Source organism: Brienomyrus brachyistius, chromosome 6 (assembly GCF_023856365.1).
Source record: "Brienomyrus brachyistius isolate T26 chromosome 6, BBRACH_0.4, whole genome shotgun sequence".
NCBI classification, from domain to species: Eukaryota; Metazoa; Chordata; class Actinopteri; order Osteoglossiformes; family Mormyridae; genus Brienomyrus; species Brienomyrus brachyistius.
In genome coordinates this window covers 26,165,291-26,186,129 of record NC_064538.1, presented here as the reverse complement: position 1 = coordinate 26,186,129, position 20,839 = coordinate 26,165,291, and the positions used below count along the sequence as shown (strand labels likewise).

At 40.4% G+C, this 20,839-nt stretch overlaps 2 protein-coding genes across 2 annotated transcripts; both read right to left on the bottom strand.

The window, feature by feature from the left end:
• Positions 1-7,021: 7,021 nt before the first annotated feature.
• LOC125745422 (RNA-binding protein 5-B-like) lies at positions 7,022-17,098 on the bottom strand. The gene is given in 26 exon segments (XM_049018311.1): positions 7,022-7,644; positions 7,745-7,874; positions 8,038-8,135; positions 8,224-8,298; positions 8,483-8,662; positions 8,889-9,041; positions 9,217-9,357; positions 9,645-9,827; positions 10,077-10,168; positions 10,352-10,493; positions 10,715-10,806; positions 10,923-10,998; positions 11,171-11,239; positions 11,316-11,403; positions 11,684-11,781; positions 11,944-12,104; positions 12,297-12,362; positions 12,675-12,735; positions 13,009-13,092; positions 14,159-14,232; positions 14,724-14,793; positions 14,880-15,035; positions 15,291-15,320; positions 15,322-15,466; positions 16,005-16,065; positions 16,822-17,098. Coding segments are annotated over 25 exon segments (2,607 nt in total). The 5' UTR covers positions 16,022-16,065; positions 16,822-17,098; the 3' UTR covers positions 7,022-7,518.
• A 1,512-nt stretch (positions 17,099-18,610) lies between these two features.
• On the bottom strand, positions 18,611-20,679 carry brk1 (BRICK1 subunit of SCAR/WAVE actin nucleating complex). Its single transcript, XM_049018363.1, has 3 exons — positions 20,522-20,679; positions 19,790-19,872; positions 18,611-19,689 (listed from the first exon to the last, which is right to left on the bottom strand). Exons 1-3 carry the CDS (start codon positions 20,637-20,639, stop codon positions 19,663-19,665), a joined length of 228 nt encoding a protein of 75 aa, XP_048874320.1. The 5' UTR covers positions 20,640-20,679; the 3' UTR covers positions 18,611-19,662.
• Between the last annotated feature and the right edge of the window lie 160 nt (positions 20,680-20,839).

The following is a 20,839-nucleotide window of genomic DNA, read 5'->3' as shown; positions in this document are numbered from 1 at the left end:
ACGATAAAGTTATCTGAGGGTGCTCTCCCATGATACATTTCTCCGAACGAAAATATCACAGTACGACAAAAATGTTATTATTAGAAGCCTACCTCACGCACTCCCATCTCCTCTCGAAAAAAACGTCCCTCACAATAAATTTTGTCTAGTTCCCCATAATACATTTTTCTACAAATAAAATGTGCAGAAATGGAAAGATTAGTGATGAGAAAACAATGTTAACTTCATTATAGAATAGTCAGAAAATCATCTTGCTCCCCACAGTTTGAGAAACACTGACTTGTACAATGCTCGGTGACGCTTTACATTAACTGCACCTTCATATACAATTCATTACGCATTAATGGAACATTCAGTGTACCGTTATAATACATTCATAATGCATTTATAGAACACTCATAGTCAGCTTGTATCTGTACCTTAACATCCTAAAATACCTTAACGGATTAAATATACATTAATAACAAACATTATCAGACTGAATGATGATAATGTTTGTTATCATCATTTAATGTTTGTTTTTAGTGTATATTAAGGCTGCTAAGGTATGTTAGAATATTAAGATATACTTACATGCTTCTTATGAATGCTCTATAAATGCATTATGTAGGGGCACTGAATGTTCTATGAATGCATTATAAAGGCATCCGGAAGGTGCAGTTAATGTAAAGCGTTACCCAATGTTCCTGGGAAGTCTGTAAATAGATTCATGGAATATGTTTAGATGGCAGATGGTTTTGTTCACAAGATGGTGGCTGCAGCCTCTATTTTCACCCTCAGCTCTCCTATGTCCCGTAGTTCCAATTTTGGTTTGATTTGGGGTCTAACATGGGGAATATTTTCAGGTTTAGAATCTCATCCATATAATGGTACTATGATCCATCAAAATTCAAATAATAACAAATGGAGTTATCCTGTCGACAAGGTTAATGTATACAGTACATCCAATGAATTATCCTCAGGATTTCTTGGATATTCAATGCAAATTTCAAACCAACCCAGTAAAAATAAGCAATTGGTAAGGCTTAGAATACACATAGAAAGAATCACAAAAAGTCCAAACTTCAAAAATGTAAACTAAAAAACTAAACTAAAAAAACATCTGGAGAAGAGCTACAGGATTTACAGTACAAGGTCTAGTTGAGTTGGTATGGAATGACCCAAATATTTTTTTCATGCTAATGGGATCATGTGTCTCAAACTAACCTTTTTTGCATCACTATGTGGCGCTGCTTCAATTTTGGGGTGATCTCTCTCAAGATTTAATAAATTCTAGGTTGTCACCCATACAATGCCTCTGCAAAGTTTGAAAACGATCTGTTCAAAACTTTTGAGTGAACAGGATCAATGTCAGAACTGCCCTTTTTTTGATATCGCTATGTGTCGCTGCTTAGATTTTGGGGCAATCTGTGTCAAAATTGAATCAGTTCCATTTTGTCACCCTGACAAAGCCTGAAAAACTTTGAAAAAGATCTAATGGTTTTTGAGTTATGATTTTAACAGGCAAGCATCTGTGGCGATGGAAATAGACTGGTCCCAAACACATATGCCCCCCATCCGGGAAATACAATTCATATTTGAGCATGGACAAGAAGGAATTCCTTGACTGTAAAAATTCAACATACATTTTTCCCTGTATGTTTTATCATTTCCAAGACCATAGAACATTTTCATAGTATCTTTATACTGAATGGACCCTATGCCTCTCTAATCATGGATAGCCCCATAAAAAAAGACACAGTGATGTAAAGATGTTGTAGGAATCACAAATAACATACATCTCTGTTTGAGGTAGGAAAAAATGATTCTGTGTTGTAGATTCTATACGTCTCTGGAGTTCTTGGATGTATGATTTTCTGCAACGTGTTCTGTCCTTGCAATATCATCTAAGCTAATATATGACAAAAACAATTTTTCACAGCTTAAAAAAAGGTTCCCAGTAAGATTTGAAATGAATCATCGATGTTCTCAGAGAGGCTGGTGTTTCAGCACTTTACGTAAAAAGCAGCCGAATCATTCATTCACAGACTACACTTGCAATGCACAGACACACAAGTACAAATCCTTCTATACTACAAACTCCTATTGACTAAGAGTAATATTAAGCATTTTGTACGCAAAACAGAAATTGCAATTGGACAGATGCTACTTGCCCAGTTTTGATGTTTGCCTGTTCAAAAAGGTTTACTATTATGTTCTTAACTAAACATAAAAAATACATACACAGAGGATCACATGAAAACCAACATAATTATAATGCATTTTTGAGGCCCTGTTTGTTTTCCAACCTCCCAAGAAGAAAGCTGGTAATTGTTATTATCTGCTTCATACAGCTCCAGCATTCAGCAAGAGACTTTAGAGACAATGGCTCCTTTATTATTTTTTCTACTAGGTAGGATGAGGCATGTTTTGCCTTGGCACAGTTATACTGCTGATCAAGCACTTGCTCTTGCTTGAAATGTCATGTAAAATGTACGCTTTGAACTGCATCCAACCAAAGAAATATAATGTTAAAATCAATCATGGTTTGCAGTAATGGGATAGCACAGTGGTGTGTGTGTGTGTGTGTGTGTGTGTGTGTGTGTGTGTGTGTGTGTGTGTGCATGTTCTCTCTATATTGTTGTGGGGTTTTCTTCAGGTACTCCACACCCCCCCCCCCCCCCCCCCCCCCCCCCATCCACACGCATGCTCTTGCTGATTGGAGTAACCAACTTGTGTGAGTTTGTCTGTATCCTGCACTGGGTTGGTGCCCCACTGCCTTGTGCCTGTAGCCTCCTGGATAGGCTCTAGACCCCCCATGACCCTGAATAGGATAAGTGATTTCAGGTAATGGATGGGTGCAGTTTAATAAACGAACATACAATAAAATGAATTTATTCAACATCCATCTATCCATTTTTTGTACTCAGTTATCCTATTCAGGGCCGATAACAGAAGCTATGGGTACAAGGTAGGGAACAGCCCAGGATGGGGCACCAACCCAACACAGGGCACACTCACACCTATGGGCAATTTAGTAATTCCAGTTCACTTTAGCATGTTTTTGTACTGGGTAAGGAAAGTCGAGTACCTGGAGGAATCCCCACAATGACAGGGGGAGAACATGCAAAATCCACAAACACAGAGCCATGGCAGAGACTCAAACCCCTGTCCCAAAGGTGTGATGCAACAGTGCTAACCACTGTGCCACCATTCCACCACATACATAGTCTTCTCATAATTCTATTCTTATGATGAGATGTTAAGATGTTTGCCAGGTTTACTTTCCTGAGAATTTATTTTGGTAATTTTTTGCTAAAAGTTGGGTTTCCATGAAGACTTCGATATTTTTGTACAGTGTAACACCTCATTTAGCTTTTGCCACTGTAGACTGCTTTATTTTCTAATACAGCACTCTGTTATAACAAATAAAATATATTCTTATGTAACATTACATATAAGGCATTATACACAGGGGCTGCTGCGAATTTTGAATTGTCAGGCTTATGTGAGCAGCCCAGGACCATATATATATATATACACACACACACACACACACACACACACACACACACTGTATATGGCAGATCTACGTACCTTTATGGTTTTATTTTGTCCAAAGTAAATTTACTCAGTAGTAATTTAATCAAACTTAAATGTGACAGGCAGTGAAACCGCTGTTCTTCCTGATGTAGCCCATATATATTCTGTAAGTCTATATCTGACCAAGAACTGACTCAAATTACAACTGCTTTAACAGTTAATTAATGCAGTGTATTTTTTTTACTTCACTTTACTGAGTTGTCTATGTTGTCTTGTGATAACTGTTGGCAAATGGGCCATATTAAACTATCCAAATGACTAATCTTTCCCTCTGGGATTTGAATTAGATAGTCAGAATCATCCACCCATCTTCTAAATATTTATGGTTGTTAGGGTCATGGGGGTTGGGATCTGGAGCCTATCCAAGGCAATACAGGGCACAATGCTTGTTGTGGCATCTTATGTTATGCCAATGTCCTGATAGAATCGGAAAAGGACCCACTTACATACACATGTGTAAGCTCCCGGATAAATTTCTAATTTTTATATTATGTATGAACTCAAGAAGGGGGCGCCATGGTGGTGCAGTGGTTAGCACTGTTGCCTCACACCTCTAGGACCTGGGTTCGAGTCTCTACCTGGGTCACATGTGTGTGGAGTTTGCATGTTCTCCCCATGTCGTCGTGGGGTTTCCTCCGGGTACTCCGGTTTCCCCCCACAGTCCAAAAACATGCTGAGGCTAATTGGAGTTGCTAAATTGCCCATAGGTGTGCATGCGTGAGTGAATGGTGTGTGAGTGTGCCCTGCAATGGGCTGGCCTCCCATCCTGTGTTATTTCCAGGATAAGCGGTTTGGGAAATGGATGGATGGATGGATGGATGAACTCAAGAACATAAAGTTGCTAAAAAGATGAGAAACAAAAGAGCACATGGATCTGAACCAGGATCAAATAAGTTAAAACACACAGCTCGTCGATCTGTACTTCAAAAGCTCTATGTAGCTTATATACTTTATTCCTCTGCAGTCCGATGACATTTCACTACATACTAAACCTATCCTAATAAAGCTAATTAGCCTTTGCCCCCTACTGGTCAATGTGGAATTTCATAATTAATCAATCATCAAAATGGGTGGCATGGTGGTCAGCACTGTCACCTCACACCTGTGGGACCAGTCTTCAGGTATCCGCCAAGGTTTTGTGTGTGGAGTCTGCATGTTCTCTCCATGTCGTCGTGGGGTTTCCACCAAAAATGTGCTGAGGCTAACTGGAGTTACCAAATTGCCCATATGTGTGAGTGACTGACATGCAAGTGGGGCCTGTGATGGGTCGGCACCTCATCCCGGGTTGTTCCCTGCCTTAGATCCATAGGCTCTGGACCCCCCTGTGACCCTGAATAGAAGTGGCTTCTGAAAATGGGTGGAAAAATCTTCAAAAAAAATACATATCTGTAAAACTATTTTCCTAGAAAATAAATACTGATCAGTTCAGAACACTAATAAATAACAAAAATACATTTACCTCTCTATATAAACAATATATTTGTATAATTATACTAAATTATCCTGGACAACCTGGACAAATTATATTGACCAAGGCCTTGATTGGTCTTAGACAGGATGCACACATGCACGCACTCACATACAGGCAATTTTGAAATACCAACTAACCTAACGGCGTGTCTTTGGACTGTGGGAGGAAATCCACATGACACAGGGAGAAGAAATTCCACACACCTACAGAGCAGTGGAAGAATTCAAACCACCAACCCTAGAGGTGTGAGGCAACAGTGTTACCCAATGAACACCCCTCACCTTTGAACTTTAAAATTTTACTGTTCCTCACTTCAGTACACAAAGAACCAAACCTTTGCCCCTCACAGGTTGTAAACAGGAAATATTCTAACGAAAAGAAAAACAGGTATTGAGTTAAAAAAAATGAGCTTGAGTGAATTTACAAATAAGCAAATTATACCCCCAACTGCTGTAAGAGCTCTTGACCATCCGCAGAATAGCACATCTTCAGAGCATAATCTGGGAATCTTAACTCCAGTAATTTCAGGGTTTGAGTTACAGTACGATATCTTTCAGTATGCTAACTCATCTACCTATAAAACACATTCATAACCGGTTAGTACTGATTCTTCCCCATCAGGATTATGAACCAATTTCATTCAAGGTCTTGATAATTGGTAAATTAGAAGTTAACATATATATGACAACAAATACAACACTACAATGAAGTTATTTTAAAAGCTAAAAATGTCTAAAAATTTGCATTAGGTGCTTATACTGAAAGGAAAATCTGATTGATTGCTAAATACTTTTTGGTAGGGGAACCAGGTTAGGAATGCAACCAGAAATTACTGGCTTGAACAACAGAAGTGAACAAGGAACATTTCTAACCATCTAGGACTGGGGTCCCCAACTATTTTTCCCCAGGGGTCAAATTCAGCAAGACAAAGCCAAGGTCCAAGAAGCCCTTGTTGTGGACTGAACTCCACCAGTAGAGGACCCCGATCTAGGTGAACATTTGAGTTTTCAATTTCCAAGAAACAAGAAGACGCCTAGGACACAGAAAGGGCCGTAGATGCAACTCATTCTGAAATCACTCGTTTCAAATTTTAGTTCTGGAATAGGAAAAGGCAAAAGAACTCCCCAATGCTGGTTGCCCCTCACATGCTTGTTTTTGGACCAGCTCAGCTCATAGTCTTGATTGAAATGTTAAGTGGCTGTATTATAATTTATACCATTTTACCCAATAATTTGATATCAAAATTTTTAAATGTATCTTTTACATTACTGCTAATTGTTTAATAGCAACATTATTACATTATCAAAAACTGGGTTATTTACAAATATCTTTTGTCCTCATAGCTATTCCAGGACACAATTTGAAAATTAATGTATACTCAGCCATTAATAAAGATATTGTAAAGATTTTAATTTTATTAATCACTGTCACTTATATATAAGTGACCATATAACTTTCAGCTCAACCAGACTAAACGGTTAGCTTCAGCAACATTTCGTACAGTTTATATGGCAACATAGATAAAACTTTTTTAGAAATTATTTTATGCTATTGTCAGCATGCACTTTTTCCTGAAGTGCACATCATAGCCCTAGCATAAACAGCTATGCTAGTTTTTGATTCTCCTCTGTTGCACCTTAGATTTGGTAAGGCTAAACTATAATTAAGTACCCTTTCTGCAGTCACAAATTATTGCTTACAAATAATCCAAACACCTGCAGACAGTGTGGCCTTCCACAGAAGAGGGACTCCCATTGCGCCTGAAAGGCCTGTTAAGCACTGCCCACACACGGGGAGCTTAGCATTCCTACAAGATTCAAACAGCATCCTTTCTAGAACCCTAAAAGTAGACTGTCAAAAACAAAACAAAAGACTGGCCAGGCATGTTGCCATTTCATTGTTAAATGCCCATCACTCACCGTGGAACCTGATGACATCCATTAGAAATCTACAGAAAGCCATTTAAAATAGATTTTCCACTTTTTTATTCACAACATAGTGCTCTACATTTCACTCTCCTTAGATGTAGATCACACAACAAAGTGAGCAGTGATTTATTAGTTCTGTACAAAATTAAATGAATCATATAAACTGTACATTTCTTAACCATGCACACAAATTCCATCAAGGACAAAAAGGTTTTAAACAAATATATTTACAGTATCCAGTTGCAACAGTGACCTCTGCTGCCAAAACAAAACTTCTTGGTTGAGGCAACAAAGAATACAGAAGTAGAACTTCATTTTATTCCCCAATCTCTCACCATCCTAACAGTCATTTCCTTTTCTGAGTGCTTATTTTTTCCATCCATGTGTGATTTGAGGGCAGATGGTCAGTCATGGGCATTGAATACTGCCAAGTGACACTCATGACAGCAACAAAAAGAACAGCTCCACTTCAGGCCTATGATTACTGGGGCACTCCATTTTGTAGAGGGGAGGAAAGGATGAGGGCAGATGAAATGCTCATTCAATCTCAGTGAAACGAGCAAACATGGCCTTCCGGACAGCATCTTTGTAGGTGTCAGATGCAGACAGGCTGTAGGAACTGCCTTTGGTCCCCAAGCCTGCTCCCTTTGTCCTTAACTGAGTCTAGAATGGGAGAAAGCAGGAAACGGACAAATGAGGACCACAAAATGCCACTGGGGGACACGTCATAAAGAGGCCTTCCTTGAATGTTACTGCACCTGACCTGTATGGGCGCTGTGATGCCCTGCTGGTTGCGCCCTAAGCCTTTGCCCTCCTGCCAGCCCATTGCCTGTAGCATCTTGCTCCCAATATTGTCACTGTTCAGGCCATCCTTGGTGGGCTGTTCATAATTCCTGCATATACAGAAGCCACATCTCTTTTAGGTAGAATTCTTAATTACTAATGAGAACCCAAAACAATCCCACCACCAAGTCCATGAATTTATTCATCAATCCAAGATAATTCATAATTACAGGTTTGTAAGCCCCTAGCCACTATCCAAGACGGTCAACTTACACAACTGGAGGCTGGCTAAACTTCTTCTTTTTAGGAACAGGAGGCTCCGGGATACCATATTTCTCCCTCCTTTCAGCTGCCCGGTCTCTGTACTTCATCTATACAAGAATTTGACTGGTCAGAACTGAAAATTGTCTTTTTTCCATGAATTGAAGATTGTGGTTCACACTAATCAACAACTAGTACCTCAGATTCTTTTCTTTCCAAATCTTCCAGTTCTGATTCAGTCAATCTAGATCTTTTGTAAACTTCCAGATTTTTCTAGAATAAGAACGAACAGGAGTAGAGAACACAGCATTCTACTTAAGGAAACCAAAAGCAGATAAGCTGGAACAAACAAACCGTATTTAGAACATGCAGGGCATTCATATTACAATTTAATTAGAACTCTTCGTTGTGCACACAATCCTGGCTCCTGCAATACAGAGAAACCCCAAATATGTACCTTGTGCAGATCTGACAGCTGCTGGTGTCGCACCAGTGCTTCCTTGTTGGGAAACTGCCTGCGGCACAGCAGGCAGGCCATCTTCTTCCAGTCAGTGAGCCTGTCAGTGCCCTCTTCACCTCGGTCAGACTCCAGCTCCTCAGGGTCACTGTCTCCACTGTATGCAGCTACTAGACCACACTGCCCAAATATTTGTGTACATTTTTGTATAGCGAGAAACTTTTACATACCCAATAATTAACACAATGCCACAATGGTTTTCAGAACACCAAGCATTACACTACAAAGAATTAATTCACTTGGGATGCTTATTCTTCAGTGGAGGGCAGAACCTTCAGATAAGCTTGACATCCTCATTTTCTTAAGCTTCTGAATATAATACATTGCATCTGTAATACTTTCTTGCCTCCAATTCATACTTCAGTACCCCACTCTTCACCTTCACCGAGTTTTCCTCTTCTCCATTCTTCACCGTTTCTGCCACCAGCAGCTGCTGCTGCGGCGGTGGTGGCGGCAGAGGCTGCTGTGGTTGCTGGGGTTTCTCCAGTGTCCCAACCTGCTGTAAAGTCCCCACATCATTAACTTGATATATTAAGATGTTTATGGGGTTCATTATTACTTACTAAAAATGACAATCATGCAAATTTACCCAAGCTTAAACAGAGCAGCAGACAGATGTGTGCCACTACTGAAGACTCTAGCTGCAGTGGCACTACAGTAAAAAATGCAGATACCTTCTTCTCAAAAAGGGAATAGCCTGCATCTGCAGCTGCAGCCTCCTTCCTTTCCTCCTGGCTCACTGGCTGAAAGCTGCTCTTAAAATTCTCCTTCTGCTTGTTGAGGCTCTTTGCCCAACGCTCCATATCCTTGGCGATCTAGGAGAAACACACATCCGATTGACCAAACCCACATAAACCAGCAAACCTCCAACTATGGAATTTAATCCCAGAACTCGGAGGCACTTTAACCACATGGATGTATTAATAGCACAGAAAAGGAGGCAGGTTGCGAAGGTCTTGTTGATCTTGAGGTCAGACTGAAAAACTAGTTCAGGCACCAACTCCGGTCTTAATTGAGGAGATTTACTGAGGTCACACTCGGCATAGCGTCAAATCTCACCATGTTATAGTGGGGAAAAAAAAATAAGAATGGATAGAGTTACCTGTTGCGCAGTCTTGTTCTTGGGCTTCTCTTTCTTCTCCTTGGGTTCTTTGGCATCCTTGCTTGCTGTGGCTGATGCCATGTTGGAATTTGCATTCTGAGCAGAGTTATCAGCTGCTGGTATGTAAGCCTGTTTCTCACTGTCCCAATACAGGTACTGCTGTGTCTGGGAGTTGTAGTAATACTGAGGAGAGAGAAAAAAGTGCTCTGTAACAAAGAAATACCACTGGCCAGGATTTGGTGCAACAGATAAATACTAAATAATACTGAATAAAGGGGTTAGCATTTTATATGTGAAACATGTGAAGTACTTTGGATAAATATAACTTAACAGCGAGCCTAAGTGAACATTTGCAGACTTCAGTCTTAAAATAACTGACAGGCACAGAACTAGGTATAACTGCCAAAGGTGGAGTTGACAGGATGCACTTACCTGACTATTTGGGTCATAGTATAGGCCTGACTGTGGGTCATAATAATAACCTGAGGATTCATCATACTGGTAGGTTGAGGTGTCAGGAACGGCTGTAGAGAATCGCCACACAGTCATTTTAACATACCACGGCGAGGTCTGCACAGCAAAAGCATTCTGCCATTTGTGTTACTAACAGTGCACTGGGTTCCCATTCAAGACTGGGATCAGAACGGTGTTTGCTAAAACAGGCATCTCTCTAGGTATTGGAACTTACAAGTAGTAGCTGCTCTTACCCGTCTTGCTCTCTGACGGGGCTGCGGTAGTTGCCGTTGCTGTGGTTGCAGCAAATGTAGGAGGAGCTTTTATGGTGGCGGCGGCTGTGATGGTTGCGGACTGGGCTGTAGCTGCCTCTGCGTTCTGAGAGGCCTGTGCTACCTGGAATGCAAAAAAGAATAACTTGAGTAGAAACCTTGCACTACATTTTCATGCGTTCAAGCTGCAACTCATGCTGAACCTGAACAACGTGGCATAACTAAAGCCTACTTTATTCCCCCACCAAAGTTAAAAGATTTACAGCATAGAAGTAAATTTTGTGTAACTGATCCTTCAGGGCTGTTAAACTCCAGCTTGTGATAGACTCCAAGCACGATACTCACCTGGGTGACAGGCTGGCTGACAATATGGGGCTGAAAGACCTGTGTGCTTGGAGAGACCACCACTCCAGAGACGGCTGGAATCCCAGGGGCAGCTGCAACGGTACAGTGCAAATCAGCAAATCACCTGCTGCATTTCCACACCATTCATCTGTGCCTGACACCAACTCATACATTCACTTCGATCTGTGATACTGGAGTTGTGCCTTACCTCCAAGTAACCCATCGCCACGTGTGGTGTCCAGTCCTCTTTGCTGCTGGTAATATGAACCGTACTCTTGACCATACTAGAAGTTATGCAAACCATTACTATTCAGCATTTGAGTAGTTTTTCCCCTCTTTTCAACTAACAGCACTGGCATTAAAAAAAAAAATCTGGAGCAAAAAAGGACCTTTTGAGGAACTTAACACTGACACCAGTACCTGAGTACAGACCAACACAACAGTGCAGGTACTCACCTGTGCATACTGGGCAAAGCCTTCCTGCAGGTAATTATAGTCCAGTGCTCCCTCCCCACCCTGTTGAGGCTGATAAAAATTAAATGTTAGCAACCTGACAGCATTGGGCTCATGCTATCCAGTTCTAAGAATGATGAACTAATACCTGGCTGGAGGACCACTGAGCGGCAGCAATGGCTGTGCTGGCCACAGAGAGCGCACTGATACGATTCCCCTCTGGTGTAACCAGATCCCTAGCAGAGGCAAAAGCATGGAGTTTCATAGTGCATCGTGACTGCAAAGCGGAAGAATTTACTAGAAATAAACTACCTGGGTTTCCCCACCCCTCCCCAACCAAAAAACACCGTCACAAATCAAAGGATTACGAGAAGTCGCTGGCCAAATGGATCCACCATTACTATAAATACATTTTTTCTGCAAACTGACTTGTAACTGATAAAACTCTTGCCCTATGGGTACTTTAGCTATACTGTGCTCAATGAAAGGATGCTGAAATCAAGACAGCCAACTCACTTCCTAGTGCTTTTTGCATAATCCACACCAATGGTCTTGCCATCGAGTTTAAGTGGAGGCTGAAGGCCTTGGAGGATGGTGAGAAGCTGGGAAGCTTCCTACAAAAGAGAAGGAAAGTTTACAAGGAACTGTAAGACGGAAAATGAATTGGAGGTCTGATTAACATCAAATACTGACATTTCCAGAAAATTACTTAGTTCTGGGTAGAGAAAACATTTCCAATCAATGTGGCAAATCAAACATGCATGATCCCAGCCTACCAGAGGGGAGGAAAGCTGCACAAAGGCAAAGCCCCGGTTCTGTCCAGTCTGCTTGTCCTTGATCAGTCTAATATTGCTTGCTGAGAGGTTGGCATAGGGTGCGAGGGCAGCCATGATAGCCTCCACCGTTGTAAGAGGGGCAATGTTTCTCAAGATGATTGCTATCAAGACAATGAAGTCATAATGCAGTGAGACAATGAAGTCATAACATACGGCGACAAACATAAAACCTGCAGCAGCTACAGCTATAATCAAGTGCTCAGTTATTCCATATTAACAGGCGACAAAACATTCAGTAAACATTTTTTTTTCAAACCATAAATTAACAAATTAAGAAAGCAGGTCATGCTTACTGTCACCGTAGTAGTCTCCACTTTGCTGGGGCTCAGTCACTGTGCTGGGTGCAGTGGTCTCACCTTCTATTAAAACGCAAAGACAATTCGTAAAAAATTAGAAGAGAAACCATGAGGGTCAACTAACAAATCAGACCTTCCGAGAGCTAAGAACAGTGACAATGCAGGTGTTTCCATCTTGGAAGTTCCTATAATGCATCACCAGGGAAAACCCAAAAAATCACGCCTTGGTGAGAGGGAGCACTGAGACCCATCAGGATGTTAGGGTATCAGGGTGGAGACCTGTCCAACTACTCACTTCAGCCCAAGGGACCTAAGCGACTGCACACAACATCACAGCAGCCTGTGTGCCTGGGGGCTACCAGCAGCACTACTCACCAACTTTGGCTGCTCCACACCTGAAGCACTTCAGCCTCCTTCGGAAATTATACAGTCCACACTGCAAGCAATCGGTTACATCATTTTTATTCATAAAACCACCAAGTGGCTGCATTTAGCCTGCTAAAGCCGCAAGGGAACACCGTCCTGAAAGCAATCCTTACTATGCATATTTTTTCAGCCACAAGATAGCATAAAAAAAAAAAAAAAAACATTTAAAAACTCAAGAGCGGTAATTTGCAATACATGCAAAGGATGGACCCAAAACCTGTTTGTGCAAAGATACCTGGCGATTGAGCCAGCATGACAGTTGGTGCTAGAAGCAGGTACTCACAGTGTTGCACAGCCAGTCTTCAAACTTCTGTCGTGGGGTACTGTACTGCATGACCACATTCTTACCCTGGATCACCAGCTGCTTCTGCAATATGAAGACAACGCACACAATTATTTCGGATCATTGGGGAAGGGGTGGGGGGCAACATGGGCTGAGCAGGTCTGACAATTTTCACTGCAAGAACAAGCCCAGTTGAGTTGGAAGGGGAAGTCAAGGAGTCCCATGAGGATTTTAGGAATGAGGTGGAAGGTGCTAGCTGAACAGGTTGTGTGCATTCTAAAGAGAAGCCTAATGGTGTATCGGACCCGAGTGCTGCCGGTTGGCCAGAACCTGGCACCGGAGCAGTGTGTGAAAAGAAGCCAAGGAAGTCTTCATATGCAAGTCAATTGTGTGAGAACCTAGAATCAAGGAATGTCTCCACAGACCAGGAAATATTTCAAGACAACAATTAAGGATTTTAAAACAAGTTGCTCAATACCACACAGCTTCAATATTATATTCCTATCCGTAAACTCTTGAAGTTGTAATATAGAGCAAACCATGAAATGGCTAGAGCTTAATTTTCACTAAAGATTAAAAACAAAAATCCAAATTATAGTACCACGTTTTTACATTAACCCTGTGTTATATAAACCCCACACTGCTTGAAAAGAAGAAAAAAAAAAACACAAGTACGAAACAGCTATAGTGAAGAACATATCCAGAAAACTGCTTAACCAACTTAAAATAACAGCGAAGCTAAACTACGGTTCCGTAGAACAATTTTTTCCACCACAGCAGGTGCAAAATTCACTCAAAACGTTTCTGGGGGGGGGGGGGTGGGGGGTGGGGGTGGAAGACCGAAAACCCTGTAGCAGCACCAGAAACAGGATCTTTCAGAAATGGGGTTTAAGACAGTTGAAGACGTGCAAGGAATTTAAGAGGAGACTTTTGCAATCCCATTGAAGTCCACGTTTAACCTTCAGCAATAGACCTTCCAGAAAACATCTACAGAGTCATTGTTACAAAATGACCCATTGCTCTTGGTGCCCTGAGCTTTATTTTCTTTTGAAACCATGGAAGTTCCTCATGGTTTATTCTTCCCTTCGCATTCTACTTTCTGTGTTCTGATCCCCAAGATACAATCTAGACTTGGCGATTGTGAAGCAACCTGATTGGTCTCCATCCATCGGGTAGCATCTTGCAAGTGATAAAACTCCACGAAGGCGAAACCTCGGCTTATACCTAGAGACAGCATTCAGATATAGACGGGAGTTGTGTTAGTCAAAGTTCGTTGGCATAATAATCAAGCTGTCACAAACTGCTTCGCGACTCAGATACCCAAACAACAAAATGGGGGTGACTTGATCTGGGTATGTCACAAATTTTTGCCATAGCAAGAAACCCATTCCGAAACACCCTCGCTATACAATCATGCAGTTATGCAACAGGTTTCCCTCAAAAATAGGATGAATATTTTGGGAAAGCATAAACCTACTTACCTTATCACTTTTTCCCCCCCACTTGACACATAAGAACATAAGAAATTCACAAACGAGAGGAGGCCATTCGGCCCAGCAAGCTCATTTGGGAGCTATAATACAGATTACTTTCAAAATGTACATTACGAGGGAAGAAAATGACCATTCCTTTGCTATGGCAAAAAAAGTCTGAATGGAAGCAGATTGGCCCTGAGGTGTCAAACTGGGAAGAGGACATATGTTCATGACTCTCACCTGTCCTCTTCCTTTTCAACCGGACATCTGCAGGCTTAGGTCCCTCCAATTGATCTATAGCTGCCCGAACCTGATCCAGAGAAAAAAAATTACATTTTATATACGACATCAACCATAGGTAATCCCAAGGCCAACGGTAGGGAAAGCATAACTTACGTCTGCCTCAGTGACCTGGTGGGGCAGGCCCCTGAGCATGATAGTCTTGCTCTCCACTTCCTCTCCAGGTTCATCCCTATAGTCCTGGTCCATGTAGTCTCCATCAGAGTGGTACCCATCTTCAGATCTATCACTGTTACGGCGTTTCCTCTCTCGCTGTGAGTAAGCAACAAACACAGATCATCTTATAACACATAATGAGTGTATATACATATAAACATATGTTCAACATAATGAGTTAATCATGTTTTTACTTTTCTTCACAGTATAAACCCAATTTGGTTTTCGATCTTCTCGCGGTGTTAAGTTGACAGCAGCAATCCTGGCCACAAAAGAATAAATACAGTCCCAATCTGACATTTACCACCCCCAAAGGGGTAGTATTACCAACACAGAAATTGAGATTCTCACCTCAGGGCTGTCCTGCCTACTGCGCTCCCCCCTCGTAGCGGTCACCACGCCTCTCATCGCCCCAACGTCGTGCCTCGTACTCTCGTTCCAAGTCCCTGTCTCGCCTCTCTCGCCAGTCAGCATCATCCCTGGATTGGTCCGGCCCATATCTGCCACTCCGCTCTGTGCGACTGACTCTGTGTACACAAAATCATGCAGATCACTCTCCTAGTGCTTTATATGGAAACAACTAACCAAATGTCACAGGTATAGACTCAACAAGTTGAACCCTTTGGTTCACAGAGGTTTGGACTGTAAGAATATCAGAATCCATCCATCATATTCAACGGTTTAACCAAGCTGGAATCATACAAGAATACTGTTATATAAAACACCCACAAAACTGTACAGGTTTACAATCTGCGAGAGATGCATATTTCCATTCAACAGCCATCAAAATTGCTCCCTTACAATGAATTATCCATGACACAGATAGCTAGCTCAATATAGAATAGGAATGAAGGATAAAAACAAAACCTTCATGGAGGTGTTGGGAGGCATTTTCCCTTTTCAGCTAACCAACTGGGAAGCAGCTGACAAAGGCCAATTGGTGAAACGCAGACATTTTATAGTAAAATGCTATACAATAATGTCACTCATATCACATACTCCTAAAAACTGTGGGATTCCATGTGCATTATTGTGTTTTCTAACAGCAGCACAATACGTACATACCTTTTATCGGCTCCCATTTCTGAAGATCCCGAAGACCCAGTCTTATTTTTTTCAAAAGAATCTGGGGAGATATTTTACAAATAAAGATAGCAATAAAGGAGACTATTCCTAAAGAAAGGTAGCCAAATAACGTAGCTAATATACACACTCTAGCATGACGGCTTGATTTATAACCATTACCATTTTACCGGCGTCAAAACCTGGCCTATTAAGGTTGACCAAAACCCGGCGAATTTCAACTGAATTTTTAACAGACGACGACAATAATGTACAAAGCGAGTGATAAAACACTTAACGCACATTGGAAAGAAAACACAATCATCCTCCATTTGTTTAATCGTCGCCAGTCGTTGCTAATAGTTCCGAGCTAACGACCAAATAAAACGATCAGATACTAATACTTTTAGCGTACTCATTTACTGAAAAGGCCAATAGAATAAAACACGCTTTAAGAATTATTGTGAGATTTTATATACATTTCCAGCAGTGTTTCGTGGGATATTAAGGCGAACTGGTGACCGCCAGCTAACTAACAAGGATGCTACGTTTGACAATTATACGCATCGCCGAAAAAACAGCAGCCTACAGCCAGCCACGGCTAACATAGTGCATAACTGATCATTTTACTTACTTAATTGAGCGACTTATTTTTCTGTGGATAAACCAAACAAAACCGATTTATTTTGTAAACCTCAACCTAACTGCCGACAATACATAACCGACGTCTACAAAATGGAGACTGCATTACCGTAATAAGTTAAAAGCAAATATAATTAGTAATTCACATCTATAGTCTTTAAACAATTTCAGAACTTACCACTATTAGTGAATTCGTATGCTGCTTCACAAAAAACGAACCTTAAATTAGATATTTTACTATAGTTCTAACAGCTGGAGTCAAGGTCCTCCCATACTAATCAACTGGAAAATAAAGATGTCGGCCTCCCTCCTCACCCCTACAGCGATGCTTTCCGGTTTGCAGTGTTTGTCTTCCTCGACGACTTTCGTATAGGGCTAGAAGTAGCTGAAATGTGTGAACCGCCATCTACTGGAGCATAATCTAAAAGTAAATTAACGTAAACGAAATGAAAGTCGAAAATGTGCGGCGAAGATGGTGAAACAGCGAAAATCCACCCCCTCGAGTTGTTGACGGAAGATCCGATCTCACTTTTAAAAATAAAGGCATAAATGTTTCATTCAGCATTGGTCAATGTCAGACTAACATTACATCATGTAAATAATATACTTCTTATCTAAAAAAAACTTCCTCCTGTTGTCTGTGATGCCAAGGAAATTATGTTTTAGGCTGCCACTATACTTAGTGACACATTCAATGCAGAAACATCCAAAAAAATGTAGATATTTTAGGCTCAGCCTAAAATACCTACATGGAGCCACCCCGTGAGGGTGGGGGTCAAGTACATTGTTATTTGAAAGTCAGGTATGAGGGAGAAAGAAAGACCCAACTGGATTAGGCTATGGCAATAGACATTGCCTCTGTGAATGTGGAGCATTATCTCTCAGATGGGGAGGGACCCCAACGGCTCCAGGGAGGGGTGGATCCTGCTTTCTCAGTTGTAGGTTGATTTGGATAAAAGTGTCTACTAAATAAATAAACCCCCATTAGCCCCCCCCCCCCCAAAAAAAAAAAAAAACCTTCAATGATATTGCATTCTTTAATTGCACTATATGTACAAAATCTTTGACATTTGCAAGCTATTTATATTGTATTGTTGTTATATATTTCTTGATTGTTTCTATTTATATGTAGCACCATAGGGGGGCAAAGGGAAACAGAATTTGAATGCAGTGTGTACTTGTGTACATGTAAGTGTTGACAATAAAGAACTCGGGTCTTCATAATGTCTCTCCTATTATGAACTTCCCAATGGTGAGAAATCTGAAGTGGGTGAAGGTATACTGATAAGTCCAATCCTGAGAGCTGTGCAACTGGAGTATTTACCAGTGGGCAAGTTGGCTCTAGATGACTAAAAATTACTTCTATCATCCTCCGCTGGGTTCCTTTAAATCAGAGCTAGATAAGATTTTAACAACTCTGAGCTATTAGTTAAGTTCTCCTCAAATGAGCTTGATGGGCCAAATGGCCTCCTCTCATTTGTAAATTTCTTATGTTCTTAAAAGGAAAGGGTAATTGAAAAGGGTACCATCCATGGACTATGTGGTCCAACTGGAAGACTTCAGTGTTCACATAGGGAAGGATGGAGATCCATGGAGGGGTAGGACTGGGAAGAATGACCTTGTGGATCTAAGCCCGTATGGCAGATTGTTACTGGATTTTTTTATATTATTGTTTAACACAAAAAGGTTCATAGATATACATGGTACTAGAGCACTCTAGAATTAAATATTACAGAACTCTGTGGAATACTTTACCTGACATTTTTTGCATTGTTATTGTTTATTGTTGTCCATTATTTGTTGCTATTACTCTCTAAATGTCTTTTTACTAAATGTGTGTAATATGCTAATGGTCTACAATTTCCTTCAGGATAAAAAATATCTATGATCAACTTTGTGGTTGAACCACAGCTTTCAGGAAAAATTGCTGGAAATGAATATGAAAAACTATCACTAAACAAGAGAAATGATCGGATCTTGCTTTAATCAGAAAATCCACATTGCAGAAATGAAGGCAAAGCCAACACAGATGAGCCACTGAAACAAACAAAAAAAGAGGAATTTTTCTAACCTATGAGAAACCTTTCACTCAAAGCATTGAAAAAAAGCCAAGGTATGCATTCAATGCACAGAAGTGTTCAGTACATTAGAGGCAATAAAGATTATGATCTTAAAGAATTTAATGGATATATATAGACTTAACTGTGTCCAATACAGCAAATATACTAATAAAACTACAAACTTCTCATTATGTTATATGAAACACATTTAATGGAAATGTTTTTAAAGTACCATGGTTATATTAATGCTTGCCCATGACTAAAATTAAAAATACTTTTTAATATCCTTTATTGTCTCAACACGAAATCCAAAATACAATGGTAAATGTACACATACATATTAAAAATCAAAACTGATGTAATTTTTGAGATAAAACCATATAAAGAAATGTGACTTGGCACTCATTCTCCACTTGTGTGATGCGTAGGTGCTTCTTCTGATCTTCCACTGCACATGCATCATCTTAGGCCATTTTAAAAAGCAGTGCACCAACGTTCCAGAAAACACAAAACAGCAAAGCAGAGACAAGATTTTCTTTACCACACGTAAAGCCACAAAACACTGCAATTAGCATTTTTTATGGTGGCATTACAGCTTTCTATGCCTGTTTGGTTCAATCCAGCTGCGTTTCATATGTGCTTTTTTTAAACTATTCAAAATGTCAGCTCTATGACATTAATAAGGTTTCAAAATAACCATTTCCACAACGGAACAAGTGTGTTTTAAAAAAAACACACGGAATGATGAGTAAGTACATCGGATTTACAGTGCAGTATTTCAAGCTTTCACAGCAATATGAAGCTCAAGAAACTATTACAACACAGCACAATTTGAAAGTGTTCATAAGTGGTACCAAGACTCACAAATGTATGTTAAAAGAATTAAGTTGCAAAATGAGCAAAAGAAATTCTGGTTGTCATTTCTTTAAGACGACATAAATCCAGTCCCGCTGATGGATTTAAGTTAATGTCTCTCCTTTAGTGACCTGTTAAACGAAGGGGGCAATAAGTATTTATTTACAATCAATGTCCAGTCGTTTCAGAAATTTGTGCACAATAAATCATATATATGAAATCAACACTTACTCTTGCCTCGATATACTCAATTCTCCTCTCCAGGGCAGTCAGTTTCTCATTCAAAGTGGCCAAACGAGATCTACAGGACATGTCTGAAGAAGACAGTAATGTGATCATGAAAACAAGCTACACCTCACATTCATCCACCAATTCTCCAATCGCCATCAAGAGCACTTTCTGTACGAGCATAATAATAATAATAATAATAATAATAATAATAATAATAATAATAAATATTAAACGTAGAAAAATTCAAGTCCTTTAACAAGCATTTTTTTACACCAAGCATCTCTGCTACACGGTTGGACTACATATTTAGTCTCTCGACTTCGCTGACAACCGCTGTTTAACAATGTTGGGATTTATCTTCCTACGAAGCCGTAAACAATTGTAGTTTTAAAACGCTGCTTTTCTGTGGAAGCTAATTACGTTTAACGCTCTTCCGTGAATCTCGGCCTTAAAAGACGGACGTTACCAGCTACCGTTTGAACGACCTAAGAAATCAAGCAGAGAGGCTGATAAATAAAATACCCACGAACCCTCTTCGACCAGGCATGGAAACCTTGATAAAAAATGTAGGCAATTTAAAGCGCACTCATTGAAAAATACACATTTGTTCGCCGGAAGACACAAACACTTAGCATCCGCTAGCTAGCTGGCTAAACTTGCTACGTTAGAGAGCCTGAAACTAGTTAAATGCTATAAACGGTGCTTCGCGATATATATAATTGTCATCCCTACCGAAAGAATTTAGAAAATCTGCGATTTTCTTGATGCTGCTTGTTATAACTTCTATATATTCCCGATTAGCCCAGTCCTGGTGAATCTCTCTTTGCACTGGATCCTCTTGCCCGGCCATTTTCTTGCAAGTGTTATATCGCAATTCTGTCGCAAGGTGGCGCTAGTAATGAAGCCTCATAATCAGCGACGCCTAGTTACCGAGAGGTGGGACACAAGAGAATAACCATGTTTATGCTCAGTTTATTAGCTCTCTTATTGTATAAAGATATTAAAACCTGGAATCCATTCATTTTGTATTTTTGTTTAAAATGTACCACG